The sequence below is a fragment of the Alosa alosa genome, chromosome 13, assembly GCF_017589495.1.
Source record: "Alosa alosa isolate M-15738 ecotype Scorff River chromosome 13, AALO_Geno_1.1, whole genome shotgun sequence".
Classification (NCBI taxonomy): domain Eukaryota; kingdom Metazoa; phylum Chordata; class Actinopteri; order Clupeiformes; family Clupeidae; genus Alosa; species Alosa alosa.
Window position 1 is genome coordinate 14,277,698 of NC_063201.1, and position 23,645 is coordinate 14,301,342.

A 23,645-nucleotide genomic window follows, 5' to 3' on the forward strand; every position below is an offset into this window, starting at 1 on the left:
GACTTTGCCATAATTAAAATAGTTTGGTTTTTATCCTCTGCTTGGTCTCTTGGACGAACACTAATCATTTCATCAAAGACACTTCCTTTTTTAAAATGCTATGAATCCATGAACCAATTGGGGAATTTTAACATTGGGATGAAAGCCTACTTACTTTATTTCTTTACTTTCTGCAGTGGTATTGTTCTGATTAGCGTGCCTATGAAATGTGAGGTTTTCGATTGGATTGGACCGTTTGCGAGTTATTGTTCAATTTTCTAGTCAACTTGCAGCTTAAGTAAAATTTCAGACATGGAGGCTACATGGCTGTGTCTTTTTTCTATTACACAGGGATTCATATTTGATAGCTCAGGATTTGTAAGACAATGCAAAACTCATCACAGGTCATGGTAATCCTCTCCGTTTCCAATCTAAAGTCAAGAGCAATGTCTCAATTTGGCATTTTTACTTGATTATCTGCTAAAGTTTCTTTTGGTATTGTGGCAGGGATCTGATGTAGATGGGCAGTGGGGATTGTTGGAAGCCTGAAATGGCAGGGGAGGTTAAAAACTTGAATCTATTCTGACCCTCAAGGGATAACTGGGCAATTTTACCGGATAATGGTTTACTGTATGTGGATGTTTCTATTTAGCTTTTTGTAAGTTGCTTAGTGCAACATGAAATTCTTGCTCAGCACTGGTATTTGCCATCAAGTTGTGTCTAGAGTTGTGCGTAATGCCTAATCTATGCCTAAGATTGATTTTTGAGTTTAATTTTATATGTCTTTTTTTCTGTGATGTTAGTCCCAATGTTTTCCACTGAAGTCCTGTCAGGAGTGGTTGTAGTGTCTATCACTTTTGCTTGGTGTGCTGTACATACAAAGTAATCCTTAAGAAAAGATCAGGCTACCAGTTAGAAAGGCTTTGGAAAATCAGCGTGTGTTAGTACTTGGGTCAAATGTGACACGGCACTTAATAATAATTATTATTAATTATTAATTCCGTGGAAATGCATGGATTCCAGTTGCTTCCAGTTTCTGAGCTTTTTGAGCCAGCTTTCTGAGTGCAGGGGACAAGCCGAGATGAGCTATGAGACATACGTTCACACTCGGTATCATGTTTCAACACACTTTAGCTCAATATCACACCGGAATTCTCCTTTAATAACAATGTTATATTTTAAGGCGATTTGGTTTAACTAGTCACATTATGGCTTATACTGATTCTGGATAACCTTGGCATTCAGTTGTATTATACCATATAGCCTATTTGATGCATAATCAGCACTAATTTAGCATTAGCCTACATGCATGGGACTGACAAGGTATGGCTGTCCAAGTCAGTACACAAAAACTGAGGTCTCCTTTGTTGCATAGGAAAGATAACTTGGATAGGCCAAGATTATGCAACCCACAATAATAAATCAACCCACAATAACAAATTTACCTGATTAAAAATACAGAATGGTTTCGGCATCTTAAATACTGCTTCAGGACAATGAGCTTTGGTAGCAAAGATCATTAAGTCATTTAAACAGTCTATCATGTTTTGGTCATTGCTATGTCATGTGCTGCTCTCAGCCTAGTTGGCCACTGGGCTGGACTGTTGTGTGCATGAATGAAGCACATACATTGCAGTCAAGAGTGTAGTGAACCTGGACTCAGGCCCCGTCCACACGGAGACACTTTTTGGGTTAAACGCACCGGTTTTGCTTCGTCCAAACGAATCCTGTAAACGCACTGCCCGAAACCGCACTTTTTTGAAACCTGGTCCCAGGGTGGAAAAATCTGAAACCGTAGCCCTTGTAAGTTCGTTTGGACAGCGAAACCGCATACTTGTGTAGGCTTATTGATGATGTCATCGCCACACCTCAGCTGCCCTGGACTTGACACTTATAGTATTGCCTAACAATACTAGTTTTCATACATGACATTACCTACGATTACACTCAGTAGGATAAATATCACAACTGGTGCAGCGCAGCGCCAATAGCTTGACTTGGTGGACTGAACACTGTTTTTCCCGGTGTTTTTTTAATGCATTCTAGCTACTGTCAGTGACGCGAGAGAACTAGTCAGAAGTTATTAGGGAAGTGCGGTGTAAGTTTAAATTAATTTGTGCGTAGTGCCAGTGTCATTCATTTATTTTACATGTCTAACAACATAAATAAATGCATTCATAGTCAGATATGAGCATACAAAGACGCTTAGAACTCATATTAAGCCTTTGGGGATGCGCACTAAATGCGAATCCGCGATTTGATGCAGGCAAAAGTATCGACTGTTTCTAACGAAGGTATTATAGTAATATTATAAATGTGGCGACGGAATAGCCTAGAACCTGGGACGCCTAGCCTTTAGTAGCCTATGCACTTGCGGTGATAGCCAAACTAATGTGAATCGCGGCCTATCCTACAACCAAAGAAAGTAAAGGAGATTATTTGTACCTGCGTTAGCCAAATAAAGGACGGGACTGCACCCTTCACAAACCGTAAAAATTAAGTTTATCAGTTTTACAGTTGACAGTTCACTATAAGTCCACACAAACAATTCAGGTTTCCTTGCACTAGCCAGTTTTGTCGTAGCCTACTCTGTCTGTTGTATGGCCTACACAGCGCACAAGCTTTGGTCAATTTCTGTAACAAACAGTGCCACCTATAGGCCTGGGATATGAAGTAACGTGTTGAGATGGATCCGTTTGGACGCAAATATTCTTGATACGGTTCCAGGGAAGACGGAGGGAAAAAAGATAGATAGGTTTGGTACGTGTGGACTAGGCCTCATTTTAGCCTGCTCATGTACATATTCTCTTTATTGCACACACACTCACACTCTCTCTGTCTCTCTCTCTCTGTCTCTGTCTCTCTCTCTCTCTGAGATGTTTACACATAAAGACACACACAGAAGAGGGAGGAGGAGATGGAGGAAATAGGAGGGCTTTAGGAGCAGAGTGGGAGCGGAGGTACATCTTGTTTATCTTTCTTCCACAGCCATTAAGGAAGATCAATCCCCCTTCCCCGCTTCCCCCCCAAGAAGGGGCAGCATCTGCTATATGACAGTATAATGGTGCAGGCGCACAGCGTTTTGAGCTCGCCTTTATAAACAGCCTTTGAATCCTTTGCCCGCAAATGGAGTAAACGGTCGACCTCTTCATTTGCCTGAGGTGTAGGGAAGACATTTGCTTTCTCATTAGAGTCTGGCCACATGTGACAGGATGCAATTCTGTGGGAGCCTGATGGTGGTGTGCATTTGCAACCAGCCTTGTGTACCTAGTCATTCACAGGGGAACATCTGATTGGTAGCATACGCCACCCACTCGCTTGTGACATGTTATGAGTTGGTCTATTTTTGGTCTGTTGATTGTTGTGATTAATGACTGTTGGCTTGATGGCACCGTTCCCGTCAGCTTTGATAACTTTCTCTGAAAAGTTTTTTTTTTTAATGGCTTGTTCGGCAAGTCTTCCTGAAAACACAAGCAAGGCAGTTTGATCCCAAATTAGGGAAAAAAAATGCACAATCAAAAGAATCCAGCAGCCCACCAACCTCAGGCCGACCTAACTAACCACAAACTACTCTTACTCTCTTCCAGGGATGGGCGTATGCTCTTTGACTATCTGGCTGAGAAGCACAACGTAAGTTCCTGCAGTGCACGCCGCCCGCCACCATCTCCAGGCCTTTTTCTCATGACTTCTGGGTGAACTGAGTGTCATTTCGCTGTGGGTGGGGCCAACTCCAACAGGGGTGACCATTTAAATGACTTCCCAAAAGTCTTAACTCCCTTACAGAAGGGGGTGGTGTGGGGGCGCAGTTGGGGAGTTTGGAGAGGGGTTTGAGCCAACAAGTGTGTGTGTGTGTGTGTGTGGAGGGGAGTTATGGCTCTCAGCAGGCCTGCGGACGTTCGGTCTCATCCTGTGGCGAGTCGTCAAGAATAAACGGAACAGTGCGAGACCCGTGGGTCCCACCGCAAGAATGCCGGGGGATTCTATATTTGCCATTGACGACGCTCCACTCCCAAAACCCCGGCATCCCATTGACCTGGGGCCTGTCCTCAGTGTACCTCCACTTCCCCCAAACCCGTCCCTGCTCCGCTCCCACTCCATCTCTAGCCTACCCTCGACTCCCCCCAAAAGCCACATTGCATTTGTCGACACAACCACGGGTCCCAGTCTGGTGCGAGCCATAGTTCATAGTGACAAGGATTGGCACTCATGCTGGGAGTGGAGCTGCTCTATGAGAGAGGGGGGGAAGAAAAGAGAAGAACTATTACCACAACTAAGTGCTGTGGGGTTGAAGCTCAGTGACCGAGTTAATGTCAGTGTGGCACTGGAGCTGTTGGAATGAATTGCACTTTTTTTATAATATGTAACTGAAAAGGTTATATGAAGGGTGATGATGTATGTGAATATATAAGATCTGCTGTGTCACTGTTTCTATTTAAAGGTTGCCTACTGTAGAAGATTCAATATATTCTTTATTGACATTCCCCCCCAAACACTGATCTGTTACGGGAGAGGAATGCTTTAGAAGGCACACTTTTGCTAAGCCAGCATGCATTATTAATATTACTAAACACTTAGATTCTCAGGTGAAGTCAAGTGCCCCATTTTGTTATGAGTGCATGGAGCCTAGCCAATTTGGTTGAAGCATGGTCCTTATTAGCATGGCTCCAAAATATCCTGGAAAGTGGTTGACTCATGATCGCTAACCTGGTATCTTGAGGCATCTTGACATTTTGTTATGGAAACCTGTAGGGAGGTGAGCCATGCCATATTTCCCTCTTGTTTTCCACAGTTTCATTTACATAGCTTTTGATATGGACCCAAAATGCAGGATAGTTTTTAACATCTATCACAGGGTGATTTTGTGAACAATGACCCAGTAGTCTTATTTCAAGGGAAAGAGCTCTCTTTCTTTGTCACTATTTAAACACCTTCCTAACTTTAAAACGCCTTAAACACTCCCTAACCACTACAGGAGGGGGCTGGCAGTCATTTTGCAACAGTACATGAAGACTCCATTAAAACCAATATAAAAGCCATCTTCGCTCCAACTTCATTTGAGCACCTATCTTTTTCAATATGCCACCTTTCAAACCCATGGTCACTTAATTTGCAACCTAACTCCATATCATCATCTGTTCTTCTGCTGAGCGACTTCACCATCAACGTCAACTCCATAGACTCCCAAACCACTACCGAACTCTGTGACCTACACTTCAACATCACCCAACACATTGATTTCCCCACCCAGAGAAAAGGACACACTGGACCTGGGCTGCACCTCTGGTATCACCATCAACAATCTTACCCACACCGACCTCACCATCTCCAGCCACCTGGCTATCATCATGGACACTGAAATCTAACCCTAACCTCACCACATATATGCATCATAAGATTCAGGAACCTCAAGTCCATCAACCACTCCCCTCTCTCATTACAACGATGCACTCTCCTCCTCTCTCAATACCATTGCATCCTTAAAGGTAAACAATGTAGGTTCAGCTATTTTTGGCAACTGTAGAGCTCCCCCTAGATACGCAATATATTTATATTTTACTTTTAAATGGCCTACTTCTCGTGACTTGTTCCTCCTGTACACAATGAAAATGTTTTAAAAGGATTAACAACAAGCCACAACTATCTCCAAGAGCTATATAAAAGGTAATATTTCACGATTCTTGCAAGATCGGGGCGCTGTTCTTGAAGATGCATCGTTAGTTCTTTTGTTAGCGACCATATGCTGTATGGCTATGCTAGGTGAATGATTCCCCTATTACAAGTTTGTTTACCAGCAAATTGGCTTTGTAAAAGTTATATTAAAGAATCACTATGCAACAATTTGAGCAAAAATGACCTTAATTATGCAGGTTGAGTCGTTCTGATGGTTCTACAACACTCTCTGGGTCGTTTGGTGGGTGCTTTGTCTCCCCCTATCGCTTCTCCGCTGCAAAAAACGAATATGCAACTTTCTGGACCCGGTCCGGGTAAATCGGATGTGACTCGGTGGAAGTATCCAATCGCGCCTCGAAAATGTAATCAGATTGTAGTTTCGAAGAGCGTAGCAGTTACTTGCTACGAAGCTGCAGGGGGAGCTGTGTAGTGAAAAATGCGAGCCCAAATCCGGCGAAAACCCAGAAACAGCGAAGGAATAACCAGACCTGCATAGTGCTTCTTTAAGGTGAAAATCTTGCATAGTGTACCTTTTATGAACGAAATTGGTCTCCCCTGGAACACTGATCAACTCCTGCCTCCTGAAAGCCAAGTTCCGAGAACTGGAAGGACTCGCCAATAAAACCAGTCTCACTGTTCACGTGGGGGGTACAATAAGTTAACACCTATTCTGAGTTAAAGGAATTATCTGGAGTAAAATGAACTTTAGATCAATTTACGGATGATTGGGAGTACATACGTTGAGTTGACATCAAAATCATGTCATTCGGATGTGTTTTGAAAGTTCGATCTTGCCATCTTTAGGGGAAAGTCCGTAGGAGTCGATTGCCAAGTGTGGAGTAACACGCTCTGGAAATTCACAATTTCGTCGCCGTTTTTAAAAAAAAACATAGTCCAGTATTTCTTTTGAAATTGAAATGAAGTTGTATAGACTGGACTATTTTTTTTTTTTTTTTTTTTGTAAACAGCGTCGAAATTGTGAATTTCCAGAGCGTGTTACTCCACACTTGGCAATCGACTCCTACGGACTTTCCCCTAAAGATGGCAGCAAAGATGGCAACATTTCCGGAAAGGTACTGGTAGGTACTGATGAAATTCATACTGGACTCTATCCGACCACATAAAGACCTCGGGATACTTCGGTTTGGCTTTAGGGACCCTCTACTCACTACCACGTAAGTGTAATGTTGTTTGGGACTGTAGAAGAGGTATAAAAATAGTGTTTTGTAGCGGTGAAATAATATGCCCTTCTCACTTCCACGCTAACGAGTTTTGACTAAAAACGGTAAAATCGAACTTTCTCAAAACACATCCGAATGACATGATTTTGATGTCAACTCAACGTATGTACTCCCAATTATCCGTAAATTGATCTAAAGTGCATTTTACTCCGGATAATTCCTTTAACTTACCCAGGTTTGTCAATAAACCACATACTTGGAATACCTTCCTGGATGCCTACAAAATCAACAGGCAACAATACAAAAAGGCTCTCAACTCTGCTTGCTCCTTCCACCACTCTTTCCTTATCCGATCTGGCTCCAACAACCCTAAGACATTCTTCAACAAACTTCTCATACCCATTGACACCAAATCCTTCACCACCTTCAAGTGCTAACGTCTTCTTTTCATTCTCCAGAACCAGGATTGACAATATCTATGATCAATTGGCCCTCTGCACCTCCATCATCACCCATGGACCTCAACCATACCCTAACCGCTCCCCACCTCCTACCCACTCAGTTTCTTCATTCACCGAAATCACAGAAGCCCATTATTTCTCTATAGTCATCAGCATGAAGCCCTAAACCTGTCCCATGGACCTGATCCCCACATTTCCCATCAAGGCTTGCCTACCCTCACTATCTTGTTCAATTCAGTTCAGTTACTTTTTTATCCCAAAGGGAAACTTGTCTTGCAGTCAGTTGCATAGGATAAAAAGACAACAATACAGTACAAACACATCATTACTCATCACCAGTGATGCCAGTAACGCGTTTCTTAGTAACGCATTAGTCTATTTTGACCACTTTTTTCGGTAACGAGTAATCTAACGCGCTACTATTTACAAACCAGTAATCAGATTAAAGTTACTTATCTAAATCACTGTGCGTTACTATTTTTTCATTTTCCTTAGTAAAAAGATATATTCTTTGCTTTCTTCTTGTCTCGGGGATTAACGTCATGTAGGCTATGCCAACCTTTTCAGCATGAGGACAACTCGCGTGTAAAACCACGCAGCGACACAAACGTAAACAACAATGGAGGGAGGAGAGAGATGCACGTTTTATCTAAAGTCATTATTTTGAGTTTGTGTCAGCTAAACATGACAACATTAAGGTACGTTGTACATTCTGTGCTGGCGACAAAGTGCTGTCTAGCTAGACAAGTCTCCCGAAGTTTTGGGAGTCTCCCACATATTGATATCCTGACGCCCGCAAATTACATAAAATCTCCCGGAACCTAGAGCTAACAAGCGCATAAAGCCAGACCGGACTTCAAATGGCGTGTGCATCTAAGTTTAAGCGCGACACAACGGAGAGGGAGAGAGAGAGGAGTGGTGCATGTGTGCCTGCAAGCATCCAAGACAGAGAGCATCCTGGTATGTTTTGCTAAATCAACCAATCAGTTTTCAGTGTAGGTGGGCTTATATCTCTTTTCTCCCGAACTTAATTAATCAGTTCAGTTAGTGTATCTAGGAACAGGAGCGTCATGGCAGAGTCAGTGCCCCTCAAAAAGGAACATTAAAACCCATTTCACATCAGACTACACAAAAGTGTACCCAATTGTCTCATAAGAGTAAAACATAATGATAGTATTGCACACTGCACTGTTTGTAACAGTGACTTTAGCATTGCTCACGGGCGGGTTAAATGATTGCAAAAGACTTGTTGAGGTGGTTTAAATGATTGCCTATAAATGGACTTGTTGAGGTGATTTTTAACAATTTAATTAGCATATTACTCAGGCCTATACTAGATGGTTAGTTGCCAAGGCTACTGTAATCAGTAATCAGATTACTTTTTCAAGGTAACTGTGGCAACACTGCTCATCAACCACTCATCATTAACATAATTAACTCATCTCTGTCCACCAGCTTTGTACCCAATCCCCTCAAACATGCTGCGGTCACCCCATACTGAAAAATACCATACTTGACCCTGACATCCCCAACAACTACTGGCCCATCTCAGACCTCTTGGTTTTTTTTGTCAAAAGTCCTTCTATAAGCTGTTACTGCCCACTTCCAATCCCACCTCAACTCCAATAACCTCTACAAACCATTCCAATCTGATTTCACTGAAATGAAACTGCCCTCTTAAAGTCACAAACAACATCCTCTTCTTTGCTGACTCCAGCTTCCTCACCATCCTCATCCTCCTTGACCTCAGTGCAGCCTTTTGATACCATCAAACATTCCATCCTCCCTCTTGCCTTCAGCACTGTATTGGTATAATGTTCTAGTGAGGGTTTCAAGACTGAAATCCCAGAATACTAGGCTATGGGGTACTTAACTGCCATTAATTAAAAAGTGCTCACCACTATTTTAATTGCCTTCATTTATCAGTGAAATGAGAGGAGGGGTACACGTACAAACTTTCTCTCTAACAAGCCCGCCAAACTTGACAAATTTCTTTCTTTGGAAGCAATGTTAAAGCTTAACACATCTTTTTAGCTTAACTTTCCTCTCAGCCCCCTGATTTCTACTTGCACTGCTTATTTTATTTTCCCTGTTTTTATCTGTCTTCACTTGGTCTTTACTTTGAGCTCAGTCTACTAACTGTATCCCCGCTGAGTGTGTGTTGTTTTTATCTACCTTGTATCCATGTCCAGCCTGTGTCTGTGCCGTCCCTATTGCTTGTTCTCTTATTGTCCCTGCCTGAATGCACTGTCCATACTGCCAGTGTAATCTAACCATGTATGTGATTGCATGCTATATGTACTGTACTTCTTATGCCTATGCCTTATTGTACAGTGTCCTTGGGTACCTTGAAAGGCGCTTTTCTAAATTAAAGGTATTATTATTATTATTATTATTATTATTAACCTATAGAGGCTGGGCATAAACTGTGCAATTTTGAGCCGAGGTTGTACAGGCAGGTGATTGGTAGGCAATGGTAAAGGCTGATGAAATTCGGCTCATTTTTCCTTAGTGCAGCTGCAATGTAATTTAGCAAACTGTTGCTTACCCCCAGCTACACATATGGGCAAGTCAGCGCTTTTCTGCTTGGAAAGCATATGGTATTTCGGTGATTTGATGACGTATTCTTATTCAAAAATAGCCACACAATTCCAGGTTTGGTCGGTCCAACGAGTTTATTTCACACAGTAGTGTGAGCAATCAAGTTGTAGCTAACCATCGGACCATATAGTTTGAGCACATAAATCGTGAGCTTTGGTTTTACATCATTTGCGATTTACTCGTACAGTGCGAGTTGGTATTTAACAAAAAACATTGGGGGAAAAAACGCACCCTGAAGGTACTGCTTCCACACTATTCATATTTGAGTATACATATTGACATTGCCCAATATGTCTTCCATTCAGGTCATGGTGAAGGCAGATATTTTTAATTGTGCCTTTGCTTTGTCCCCCATAGTTCCGGCAGGAGTACTTGGACACCCTCTACAGATATGCCAAGTTCCAATATGAGTGTGGAAATTACTCTGGAGCAGCCGAGTACCTGTACTTCTTCCGAGTTCTGGTAAGGATTTGTTCTGCAGTCACCAGAAGAACCCAGAACGCATTACATGGCTAAGAACTTATTGTAGTATACTAATGGGCTTTGTGTCAGGAAATAGTTCTCTCTGACTTTTTCTGTTAATCTATTCAGACATGGTCATTAGTGTCTTGTGAGGAGGGGTGGAATAGCTATAAGGGAGAGAACAAAGCCAAAGAAAGCAACTGTACATTTTCTCTTTTGGATAATGCTGTCAGTGATTTCTTTTTTTCTTCTCCTAACTCTTTTCTAATGGACCAGCAATTTTAGGGAAGCCTGGCACATGTTAATTAAAGAAGCAGAGATATGCATTACCCCAATTACTTTTTAATAAGACTATTAATCCTATCCTGTGCCAGAAATGGCTTTGCATCTAACATTGCATTTTTATTTTATAAATGATGGAGATTAGGTCTCATAAGGGATTTTACTTAAGAACTATCCTCGGTTGTTGTCTGACGATTTATCTCGAAAAACGCAGCGTCACCCAAGAGTTGCTTGGTATGCCGTTGCCAGGGTGCCTCTGATTGTCGGTGGCTTTCACCCTTTCATGGGGCAAAAACCTGACAGGCTGCTTGTGAGCGGGTGACGTCAGAACCCTGTTAAATCGCCCTGCATGTCTTTGGCATTGGGGTGAGACCACTGAAAGTCTCCGTTAGAGCTTTTTACTGGGCCAAGTGTTTAGTGGCAGACTCCATAATCTGTTCCTTAGTCTTGCTTCCCTGGCAAGGCCCCGGCCGTCTGTGGATTACCGACTGGGATCCTGCAGCCCGGCATGCGCTCCCCCCTTAAGGATTCCCTGGTTCTGCTGAGCCGGGGATGAGTTACGCAATCTTCCCCACTCGGCACCAGTACTGTGACTGGTTGCTGGTTTTCGGCTGAAGGCTGGTGGACGGTGAGGTTTGCTTATTGAAATCACTGAAGCGTTCTCCAAACCTCACGTCTGTGTTTGTGTGGTGATGTAATGCATGTGAACGAAGTATCCTCGATTGTCATTCTTTGTGTGTCGGCGTGTGTGGCTTATTGTTTCCTTTCGAAACACTGGAGACCAGACATCACTTTTTTTGGTATTGTTTTTGTTTCCTCTTTTTTTGTCACTTTTCTTATGGTCTGGTTGAAGTGCATTAAAGATATGTAGAGGTCCTTCAAGGGACCTCGGGATTAAATAATTTTCACCAGTCAAATATTTTTTGGAAATCAGATAATACCAAAGTAGGTTTGCGGGGGTAGATAATTGCAGTTCACCGAGAGTACTGGCAGGATCGACGTTACACATGCGTACCTCTTATTTCCTCTATAAACAAAGGGCTCATTGCTGGCCCTGGGGTGTCTGTGGCCTCTCTCCCACCGACTGGAGAAATGAGTGAAAGATGAACTAGAGCGAGAGCCTGCATAGCAAGCGGGGCTTCGGGAGAGGAGAGGGATGGCTGAGTGGGACAGACTCGGGAGTCCACTCGGTGTGTGTGTGTGTGTGTGTGTGAGAGAGAGGCAGTTGTGTCACAGGTGGGGAATAATGTGGGATGGTGGTGTGTGTGTTGGGCAGTGGTAACATGTAACTCAAGAGAAACCCTGGGAATGGACTCCTGACCCCCATAAACCCCCACCACTCCACCCCACCTCCCCTCCTTCGCTCTGTTCTCAAGGCCACACTCTGTGGAGGGTAGGCTACCATCCTGGCTGAAGAGAGGTGCCTTTTGTCAAGGGTACCCTGGGCTGGGAGTGCTGCTTGGGTCCTTCACGCTTGGCTGGGCTATTGTGCTACCCTGGTACCTGAACTTTTTTTTTGCTTTCTCTCTCTCTCTCCTCCCCTCGCTCTTTCTGATTCCAAGTCACTTAGTTCACATTCCCATGTTGTCTAATAATGTGGGGGAATGCTTTTTTTTTGGTGAATAGTACTTTTTCAATTGAATGGAAATTGTGCGAATGAGGCCTTGGAGGGAGGTTCAGTCTTTTATTGTTATTATGTCTAGTGGGGACAAACCACTGCACTCAGCATGATTTTAAAGCTGGAATGTTGTGTAAGTGGCTAAGTTAAAACATACATCTCGAGCCATTCACATTCATTTTGGGGTTAAAAAAAAAAAATAATAGTATTAATGGTGTACACTGTGTTTGAGACAGCCAAAATTGGCGTTCTGTGAATAATGTTGGATGCTCACAAGGCTCAGTTTACCGTTAAAAATTATTTTAGGGACTTAATGGTTTTACACCATATTGCTTGTGTTTCTGAAAATTCAGTCTAGTGTGTCTTAGCAAAATTTCTCCTGAATGTTTTCATTTATACTAGCTAAATCTGATTAAATTATACAAACAAACAAACAAAAAGTCTCTTTTGGTCATTCTGTTACACTGACTGCCTGGCCAGTACGGTTGAATGAAAATTAATGGTCAAAGTAAATGACCATAGGCCTTAATAACAAAACAATGTGTTGACCTTTCTGATGAATGATGTTGTCTGAGGTAACTTTTGGTCCTTTTAGGGAATCTGCTCTGATTTATTGGCCGCCTTAATGTGAATTGTACAGAATTCAGACTGATTTGCTAGTCTGTGGTTATTTAGCCCTCTGATCTAATTCTTGGAAATACATGTTTCCCCAGAACATTGTACTAGCGGCTCAGAGACTGTTGAAGACAACACTGTATTCATGGGGAAATTTGCCTAACTTTGTACATGCGTATTGAGAAAAACATGCAAAACTCTTTAAGTTGGTTTAAATAAGCCCATGATGCATGTCAGCATGCTGTTCCTCATAAAGATTGTATTTCAGGAGTCAACGCTGAATGGCATTGTTCTATGAAATTGCAAAAATGATTGCTGGAAAGTGGTTAGAGTTTCTTGGCTCATGTGATTAGTTCAATGAAGTCTTATTTTTTCCCACCATATTGGACAACCTGAATGTGTAGCTAATGATGTACAATTCTTGTTGCAGCCACAAGGAATCTGTCTCAAAGGTTTGCTTGCTTACGGCAATCATGATATGTTTGCTGTACCCGCTTACGCAATTGTTTGTTTGTTTGTTTGTGCTGGTCCCTCAGTGGGTTTTGTGGTGACTGAGAAAGAGAGGGACATCATAGGTCAGCCTTGGATTACAACCCAAATCAGCTCTCCATACTTTGCATAATTTATTAGAGAAAGACCATGGCTGTGTAGCAATTGGAAAGAAATTCCTCCATTCGGCTCTAATGGAAACTGGATATTCTCCTGTTGCCCGAGCGTCTGCATTGTGTGGCGCTCTTCTCTTTTCCCTTGCCCATCTATTATGGCGGACTGTCTCTGAGCGGGTTGGCACAGGGATCAGCGCTCTGCTCTTGTCTGTAAACAGCCTCTTAACCCAAAGCAGTTGGTGCTCCTCCATTGCATTGATTTTTGTGAGTGATGGTACAAAGCTGCCGGCCCCGCGTTCTCAAACGACCGTGAGTTCCCAAGCAAGGGGAGGATGGTTAACTCCTCACGAAGAAGTCAAGAGAAATGGAAGGATTTTGAGAGTAAGCACATCAAAAGCGCTCAACAAAATGAGGACCCCCCGTCCCTCCTCCTCCTCCTCCTTCACCATCACCACCACCACTACCTCTGCGCCAGACCTGCAAGGAGACTTGTTTATGGCATTTCAGCTCAGTCTAAATAAAGCTAAATTGCTCTGGCATAGTTATGTCTTGTAAGTTCTGCCTGTATTTCTTTTTCTTTAAATCATTAGCCTCTCATTTCAGAATCCCTCTCAGAACAAAATGCATACAAGCACTTTGTAACACAATACTGTGGCTGTGTCTCTTGGCGTTGGATGGATTTCTCAGAAGAATGGATTTAACCAGTAAGACCCTTTATATTGTGAATACCTATCTCATCTTTTTCCCCCCTGCGTCTCTTTGGTGTGCTCTGGACCTCCCATCTCTGTGCCTGCCATAGTATTCTTGAAGAGGTTAGGCTCCAGAACTCATTTAACGTGGGAAAACAGTCATTTAACGGAGGAAGCCAGGCTTGCAAAATCCAAGTCCGAGGTCCTGTTACAGTGGGAGCCTGGTGCGAAAAGAGCAACTTATTCATATCATCTGTTAATGCAGGGATTGAATGTTGAGAATAAAGATTGAGTGTCCCGTCGGATCTTCTGCACAGTAAATTTATTGTTGCTGGTCAGTCAGTGAAAATGCACCCGTTTCAAGAGCCCAACGGAAACTTAAGGTAACTGCTGGAAAAACCCAGGTATTGAAACTATTCTTGCATGGCCACTGCTGAAAGCCTGGCAGTGTGGAGAAAGCTACCATAATGACATGGATCCCTGCCAAAGGTAGCAGGCAGGGACTTCCAGGAAAAAAAAAGAAGGGGGGGAAAAAACAAATCCATTTAGAAATGAAATGTTGACCTTTTATACTGGCAACACATATGCCTCCACCCTCAAATGCACGTTTGCTCAGTCAATGCTGATCTCACTTCTGAGGTTTCGACTTTGAAAAGTCACTTAGAACTGTCCAACTAGTGTTACTCCTGATCAAAAGGGTCCAGTGTTGCGAGTGGGTAGGTCAGTGCCTACCTAACTCTTCAGGTTTTTGTTTTTTAAACTCTGTGTTCTTTCTCTGCTGTTGTTGGAGATACATGGATACAGTACCTCCTTGTCCATCTCCCCTGAATAATGCTGGAGCTTTCTCGAAAACAACAGACTAGATCATAAAATATTAGCCTAGTAGTTCTTATTGCATTCATTAATATTCCTAATAATTCCCTAATAATCCTAAATTTCCCTTGGGACAAGTGTAGTATCTAACTAATTTGGGATTTTAGACTATTTTTAATTTAGTTTGTTATTTTCTTTATCTTGGTAATTCCACAGAGGCCTTTGATCCTGTTTTCGGTTCACTTCCACTTGACATGTGATCTGTCTTGTAGCCTAGATTACTATAGGCTCTGTCCTCTGCCCACTGACTATCAGTGGGCAGTAATAAGGGAAGTCTGGCTCTGGTCTGGATTTTGGTCTAGAGCCTTGTGGCTGGCCAGAGGACACCCACTATAGCTTCCTGGTTGCCTGTCACCGCGTCTGGTTTTGGCCCTGTTATCACGGCCGATTGCGAAGTCAGGCCTCATCCCCAGACTTTCCCATGAGCCTGGAGGGTGTGTAGCTTGACATCCAGATCGATTATCATCCCGAGATACAGAGCGGTCCCAACCTACAGCTGATTATTTGCCTTGCTTTTGTTTGTTTTTGTCTCCCTTTCGCTGTAATTAGAAACATCAGCACACAACCTTTTGAAGTTGATTGTCTCCACAGAGATCCGTCTCGTTAGCTCCAGTTCATATTTCCATATGGGAAGTGTGCAAAGATCTGTGAGGGGCTTTATAACAGAAATTCACAGGATGTTATGCTTTTGGCTTAATACTTAATGTTTGGCTTAACAATTATTGTTTAACCCCATGTTTTGAATTATGATCCATGAGTTATTTAAACAACTCTCAAAGTCCTGTAATTGTTTGAAAATGCTAGATCAAGTTCATTTCTGGCAGTGTCCCAAACGTTACACTGGAGTATTTGCATACACGACCCAAAATGTCAGCCGATTTAGTATTTCCTTTATATGCATGATGTGTTGAAAAGCTCTCCTTTAAAAAAAAAAAAAAAAAACATGTCTCGAGATTTTCACCAGTTTCATTCAAGTTATAATTTGACCTTCTTTTTTTTTTTTTTTTTTAAAATTAACATCTTGAGACTGGGCAGGCTGCTCAGAAAGCCGAATATTTCCTTTTACGTCTTGCGACTCCTACAGAAGCAGGTTCTGCTGGACTCCTCGTCATCTCCTAACCCCCCACCCCCAAAATCCATCTCCCACACACACACTTCCATCCCGTCTCTCACTCCCTCTGACGTGTAGCCAAACCGCTGGCTGCTGGAGAAGGGAGAAGTGGCTACACAGGCAGTAGTCCGCCCGCTTAGTCAACTCATCCCTCAGCTTGGAAGGGACGGGGGAGGGGGCACAGGTCTGTCATGAGGGCCCAACTGAAGTCGGCTCACAGAGAGGAAACAAGGACCAACTAAATCAAGGAAGGAAAAGGGTTATTGGAAGGTTATCTTCAAATTTATCTCAAATAAAGTTATCTCATGGACTGGTGTTTGATCCTATATCACAGACTGGTTGAAGGGATCTCTGTGTAAGTCCTGTTTCCATTTGTAAAATGTTTTTGGCTAACTACAAAGAAATGAGTAGTGCGGTCTTTCACAACACTGCCACAGGAGCCAGCCCTGAGGTCATTCCCAGGCCAGTCGAGGCAAATGCACTCCTTCCTGACCCCTGACTTAGCAAGACTTCCTCTCTGATTAACTACAGCCAGCATCAGAATTGTTATGGACACATTGGGATAATAATATAATATAACAATAAGCTTTATTGGGGGCCAAGCAGCGAAGCTGCGAATGCACCCATTGTGTTTCTATGATTTCTAATTGGGGGCCAAGCAGCGAAGCTGCGAAGGCACCCATTGTGATTCTATGATTTCTTAATATTATACTTTCTTCCGCCATGGAAGTCAATGGCAGCCCATAGAACCGTCTGGTAAAAAGTTGTGAAATTTGGCACACTTATTAGGGACAGTACCATGATTAATGTCACCAAGTTTCATGATGGCAACTCAAGCACTCTAAGCCACCAACAGGCCAAAGTTGGATGTGCGTTCATGCACGTAACCTTTGACCCGTATGGCCGATTGTCAAAAAGGTGGTATCGTTGTAATCCTTGGACCAAGCCGAAGTTCAACGCACCCTATGGCGTCATTTTCGCCATGATGGATTTTCCGCCCGTATTGGATTTTATCGAAAGTGAAACTAAAGTTTCCACGCCTCACAGTTTGTCGATTTTAATCGAAACTTAATACATATGATCTTCAGACCAATCCGCACAAAAGTTATCGATGTTTGTCTTGAACTAAAACCGTTAAGCCCGTAACAACCAATCGAAAATATCTTGTGAAGCCAAACAGGAAGTGAGCTCATATCTCAGCAACCCTTTCATCTGTCATAACCAACCTTAGTACATGGACTTATATCCCCATCTGTAGAGCACTCAAAAAATCTGGTGACCTTTGACCTCTAGGGGCGCTGTAATTAACGAAAATGCATTTTGGCCTGTAGCTGTTGATGTGTTTGGAATTAAAACATACTAGTGGTGTCTGGTAGTACTTTTGGATGTCCTTAGGCTGACCCAGGCCAACTTGTGATGTCAACATAATTGATTCGGCGCCATATTGAATTTAATCAAAAAACGAAAAAGTTTTCACTGGTCACATATTTTATCTGATTTTCACCAAAATTGGCTCAGACCATCCTCAGACCTTGCCTTATCAGTGTTTAATTTTCTGGAACGATTGACAGAAGCGTTAAGCCTGTAACAGCCAATCGAAATTTCGCGGCAAAAGCCAAACAGGAAGTGAGCTCATATCTCAGCAACGCTTTCATGTATCAAAACCAAACTTAGTACATGGTCCTCAGGACCCACCAGGAGGACGCCAAGAAATTTGGTGACCTTTGACCTCTAGGGGGCTCTGGAATTGGCAAAAATGTATTTTGGCCTGTAGTTGCTGTATTATTCTGCAATGGAGGTCAATGGCAGCCCATAGAACCGTCTGGTTCATCCTGATGATGCACAAATAATTTGGTGACCTTTGACCTCTATTGGGGCATTGAAATCACAGCAAGCATGATCATATCTCAATCGGTCTTTTATTTTTGATGTGAAACTGTTGACAGCGAGTTCCATCCAGTTAATTCTAATGCGTCGTGCAAGGGTGGGGGCGAGGGTGGGGTGGGGACGGGCAGGGGCGATTGCGGCGGTGGGTTGGCTGGGTGAGGGGGCGGCAACACTCAGCCCTGGTTCAGCCACACAAAATCAGTTATGTTTTGATGTGAAACTTGACCTTGTAACTCAGCCAATCTTGGGTTGTTTGACATGGAACTTGTTGTGACTGCTTAATGCTATATGCCTGATGCCACGGCATTGAGTTGCATGGCAAATCTGGACTTCTGGACTGCTGAACTGCCTGCTTGGCCCCCTCATTGCTGCTTGCAGCTATATTTATTACAGTGCATGAAAATGCACTGTACTGTTCTTCCTAGGCTTCTTATTCTTCTTCTGCTTATTCTTATTCTTCTTCTAACGCATTTAATGCATCTTCAACCGTTTAACGTAGAAACTTCATTCAAACTATGTTACGTAGGTCTTACTTAGGACATGGGTGCTATGTATTTTTCAGCTTTGTAACTTTTATACTTTTTAAACTATTAATTAAAAAACTTATCAAAATTTCCCCATTGACTTAACATTATGATTATGACATCACAACACGGCCGTTAAGCAATTAGAATCCTATGGCAGGTGTTCGGGCCACCTGGATCAACTGCCAGTCTCAGGCTTTAAGCATACAAACTGGCCCTATTAAGACTACACATCCTGTTCAACTGCTTCCTCTGCCAAAAACTGTTTCAAAATAAAAGTCCTCACTACAATATTTCACTGTTAAACAATTTAACCCTTTAAACTACTGAACTTTTTAACTGTTCAGCCATTGTAACTGTTACTTGTCATCAACTATGACTCCTACCCACTGTAGCTAGTTAGCTAAGTTAGCTAAGTAACATGGTTAGCATAGTTAGCATGTCAGCATGCTAGTTAGCATTTTTAGCAAAACTGCTAAAATGATTAGCTAAGTTAGCTAAGTAACATGGTTAGCATAGTTAGCATGCTAGTTAACATTTTTAGCAAAACTGCTAAAAATGATTAGCTAAGTTAGTTAAGTAACGTGGTTAGCATAGTTAGCATGCTAGTGTGTTAGCATGCTAGTTAGCATAGTAACTTGGTTAACATTATTATCTTTGTTAACATAGTTAGCATAACTGCTAGCAAACATTAGAGCCATTCCAACTGTCAGTTATCGTCAACTATCTACCTAAATAATTTAACCATTTAAACTATCCACCTATTTAACTGTTCAGTCATTCCAACTATATTAAAACCTCATCTACTTAGCAACCAATATAGTTTGTTTTACTCTGTATGATATTTTTACATCATATTTTTGCATTTTCATGCACTGTATTTCCTTCAGGAAATGCTTTTCTAGTTACAATGCATGAAAATGCACTGTACTGTTCTTCCTAGGCTTCTTCTTATTCTTCTTCTTCTACTTGGCGTTTAATGCAGCTTCAACCGTTTTAACGTAGAAACTTCATTCAAACTATGTTACGTAGGTGTTACTTAGGACATGGGTGCTATGTATTTTTCAGCTTTGTAACTTTTATACTTTTTAAACTATTAATTAAAAACTGTTCAAAATTTCCCCATAGACTTAACATGGGCTGATGACATCACAATAGAGCCGTTAAGCAATTAGAATCCTATGGCGGGTGTTGGGCCACCTGTCCCAACTGCCATTCTCAGGCTTTAAGCATAGAAACTGGCCCTATTAAGACTACACACCCTATTCAACTGCTTCCTCTGCCAAAAACTGTTTCAGAATAAAAGTCCTCACTACAATATTTCACTGTTAAACAATTTAACCCTTTAAACTACTGAACCTTTTAACTGTTCAGCCATTGTAACTGTTACTTGTCATCAACTATGACTCCTACCCACTGGAGCTAGTTAGCTAAGTTAGCTAAGTCACATGGTTAGCATAGTTAGCATGCTAGCATGCTAGTTACCATTTTTAGCAAAACTGCTTAAAATGATTAGCTAAGTTAGCTAAGTCACATGGTTAGCATAGTTACCATGCTAGCATGCTAGTTACCATTTTTAGCAAAACTGCTTAAAATGATTAGCTAAGTTAGCTAAGTCACATGGTTAGCATAGTTACCATGCTAACATGTTAGCATGCTAGTTAGCATTTTTAGCAAAACTGCTTAAAAGGATTAGTTAAGTCAGCTAAGTAACATGGTTAGCATAGTTAGCATGTTAGCATGCTAGTTAGCATAACTGCTAAAAATAATTAGCTAAGTTAGCTAAGTCACATGGTTATCATACTTAGCATTTTAACATTGTTAGCATGCTAGTTAGCATAGTAACTTGGTTAACATTATTATCTTTGTTAATATAGTTAGCATAACTGCTAGCAAACATTAGTGCCATTCCAAGTGTCAGTTATCGTCAACTATCTACCTAAATAATTTAACCATTTAAACTATCCACTTATTTAACCGTTCAATCATTCCAACTATATTAAACCTTATCTACCAAGTAAATGATTTACCTATATAAACTATCCACCTATTTAACTGTTGAGTCATTCCAACTATATTAAACCTCATCTACCTAGCAACCAATATAGTTTGTTTTTTTACTCTGTATGATATTTTACATCATATTTTTTGCATTTTCATGCACTGTATTTCCTTCAGGAAATGCTTTTCTAGTTCTTATTCTTCTTCTACGCATTTAATGCAGCTTCAACCGTTTAACGTAGAAACTTCATTCAAACTATGTTCACGTAGGTCTTACTTAGGACATGGGTGCTATGTATTTTTCATCTTTGTAACTTTTATACTTTTAAACTATTAATTAAAACTAATCAAAATTTCCCCATTGACTTAACATTATGATTATGACATCACAATCGGCCCGTTAAGCAATTAGAATCCTATGGCAGGTGTTAGGGCCACCTGGATCAACTGCCAGTCTCAGGCTTTAAGCATACAAACTGGCCCTATTAAGACTACACATCCTGTTCAACTGCTTCCTCTGCCAAAAACTGTTTCAAAATAAAAGTCCTCACTACAATATTTCACTGTTAAACAATTTAACCCTTTAAACTACTGAACTTTTTAACTGTTCAGCCATTGTAACTGTTACTTGTCATCAACTATGACTCCTACCCACTGTAGCTAGTTAGCTAAGTTAGCTAAGTAACATGGTTAGCATAGTTAGCATGCTAGCATGTTAGCATGTTAGTTAGCATTTTTAGCATAACTGCTAAAAGCGATTAGCTATGTTGGCTAAATAGCGTGGTTAAGCATAGTTAGCATGCTAACATCTTGGATTAGCATTTTAGCAAAACTACTAAAAGCGATTAGCAAAGTTAGCTAAGTAACATGGTTAGCATAGTTATTAGCATTTTTAGCAAAACTGCTAAAAATGATTAGCTAAGTTAGCTAAGTCACATGGTTAGCATAGTTAGCATGCTAGCATGTTAGCATGCTAGTTAGCATTTTTAACAAAACTGCTAAAAATGATTAGCTAAGTAACATGGTTAGCATAGTTAGCATGTTAGCATGCTAATTAAGCATAACTGCTAAAATAATTAGCTAAGTTAGCTAAGTCCCATGGTTAGCATACCTAGCATTTTAACATTGTTAGCATGCTAGTTAGCATAGTAACTTGGTTAACATTATTATCTTTGTTAACATAGTTAGCATAACTGCTAGCAAACATTAGCCATTCAAGTGTCAGTTATCGTCAACTATCTACCTAAATAATTTAACCATTTAAACTATCCACTTATTTAACCGTTCAATCATTCCAACTATATTAAACCTTATCTACCAAGTAAATCATTTACCTATATAAACTATCCACCTATTTAACTGTTCAGTCATGCCAACTATATTAAACCTCATCTACCTAGCAGCCAATATAGTTTGTTTTTACTCTGTATGATATTTGACATCATATTTTTTGCATTTTCATGCACTGTATTTCCTTCAGGAAATGCTTTTCTAGTTATTATTTAACATCTTTCTTCCGCCATGGGAGTCTATGGCAGCCCATAGAACCGTCTGGTAAAAGTTCTGAAATTTGGCACATTGATTGGGGACAGGCCAAAATTAATTGCACCAAGTTTCATGCCGGCACCTCCAGCTCTAAGCGCCACCAACAGGCCAAAGTTGGACTTTTGACCTGTTGATCGATTTTGAAAAATGAGGTACCCGTTGGAATCCTTGGACCAAGCCCGAGTTCAACGCACTCTATGACGTCATTTTCCGCCATGATGGATTTTCCGCCATATTGGATTTTAGTGAAAGTGGAAACTAATTTTTCACAGGTCACAAATTTTGTCCGATCGTCACCAAACTTGACACACATGATCTTCAGACCATGCCTCATTAATGCATTGCTTTTTGTCTTGAACTAAAACCGTTGGCGTAACAGCCAAACCGAAGTTTCTTGTGAAGCCATAAACAGGAAGTGAGCTCATATCTCAGCAACCCATTCATCTGTCACAACCAAACTTAGTACATGTACTCAGGACCCAATCAGGGGGACGCTCAAGAAATCTGGTGACCTTTGACCTCTAGGGGGCGCTGTAATTAAGAAACATGCCTTTTGGCCTGTAGCTGCAGTTGTGTTTAGAATTAAAATGCACTAGTGGTGTCTGTTAATACTGTTGGTGGTCCTTAGGCCGACCCAAGCCAACTTGTGATGTCATCGTGAATTGATTCGGCCGCCATATTGGATTTAATCAAAAACACGCACAAGTTTTTCGCGGGTCACAAATTTCATCTGTTCTTCACCAAAATTGGTAGAGACCATCTTCAGACCATGCCTGATGAGTGCATTGCTTTCTGGAACAATTGACAGAAGCATTGACCTGTACCAGCCAATCGACATTTCTTGTGAGAAGCCCAAACAGGAAGTGATTTCATATCTCAGCAACGCTTTCATGTATCAAAACCAAATTTAGTAAATGTACCTCAGACCCCATCGGGAGGACGCTCAAGAAATTTGGTGACATTTGACCTCTAGGGGGCACCGTAATTGACAAAATGCATTTTGGCCAGTAGTTGCTGAAGCATTATTTTGCAATGGAAGTCAATGGCAGCCCATAGAACCATCTGGTAAAAAGTTATACAATTTTGCACACTAATTGGGGACAGTCCAATAATTCATTTCACCAAGTTTCATTCCGCACCTCAAAGCTCTAAGCGCCACCAACAGGCCAAAGTTGGACTTGTGTTTCTGGGCGTAACTTTTGACCTGTTGACCCGAATGGCAAAATGAGGTATCATTGGAATCCTTGGGCCAAGCCGAGTTCAACACACCCTATGGCGTCAATTGTTGACCTCTATGTTTTAAATCACAGCAAGTGTGATCATATCTCAGTCAATCTTTTTATTTTTGATGTGAAACTGATGACAGCGAGTTACATCCAGTTAATTCTAATGCGTGCGTGCAAGGGTGGGGCGGGGTGGGATGGGCAGGGGCGGTTGCGGCGGTGGGCTGGCCTTGTAACTCAGCCAATCTTGGGTTGTATGGCATGGAACTTGCTGTGACTGCTTAAGGCTATATGTCTGATGCAACAGCATTGACTTAC

At 41.6% G+C, this 23,645-nt stretch overlaps 1 protein-coding gene across 1 annotated transcript in view; it reads left to right on the top strand.

Annotated features, from left to right (window-relative positions):
* The window catches only part of eif3ea (eukaryotic translation initiation factor 3, subunit E, a), a 56,211-nt gene that overhangs the window by 1,817 nt on the left and 30,749 nt on the right, over nt 1–23,645 (top strand). Inside the window, exons 4-5 of the mRNA XM_048260012.1 lie at nt 3,567–3,609; nt 10,250–10,354. Of these exons, the coding sequence (XP_048115969.1) occupies nt 3,567–3,609; nt 10,250–10,354 (148 nt within the window). The remainder of the gene's footprint in view (nt 1–3,566; nt 3,610–10,249; nt 10,355–23,645) is intronic.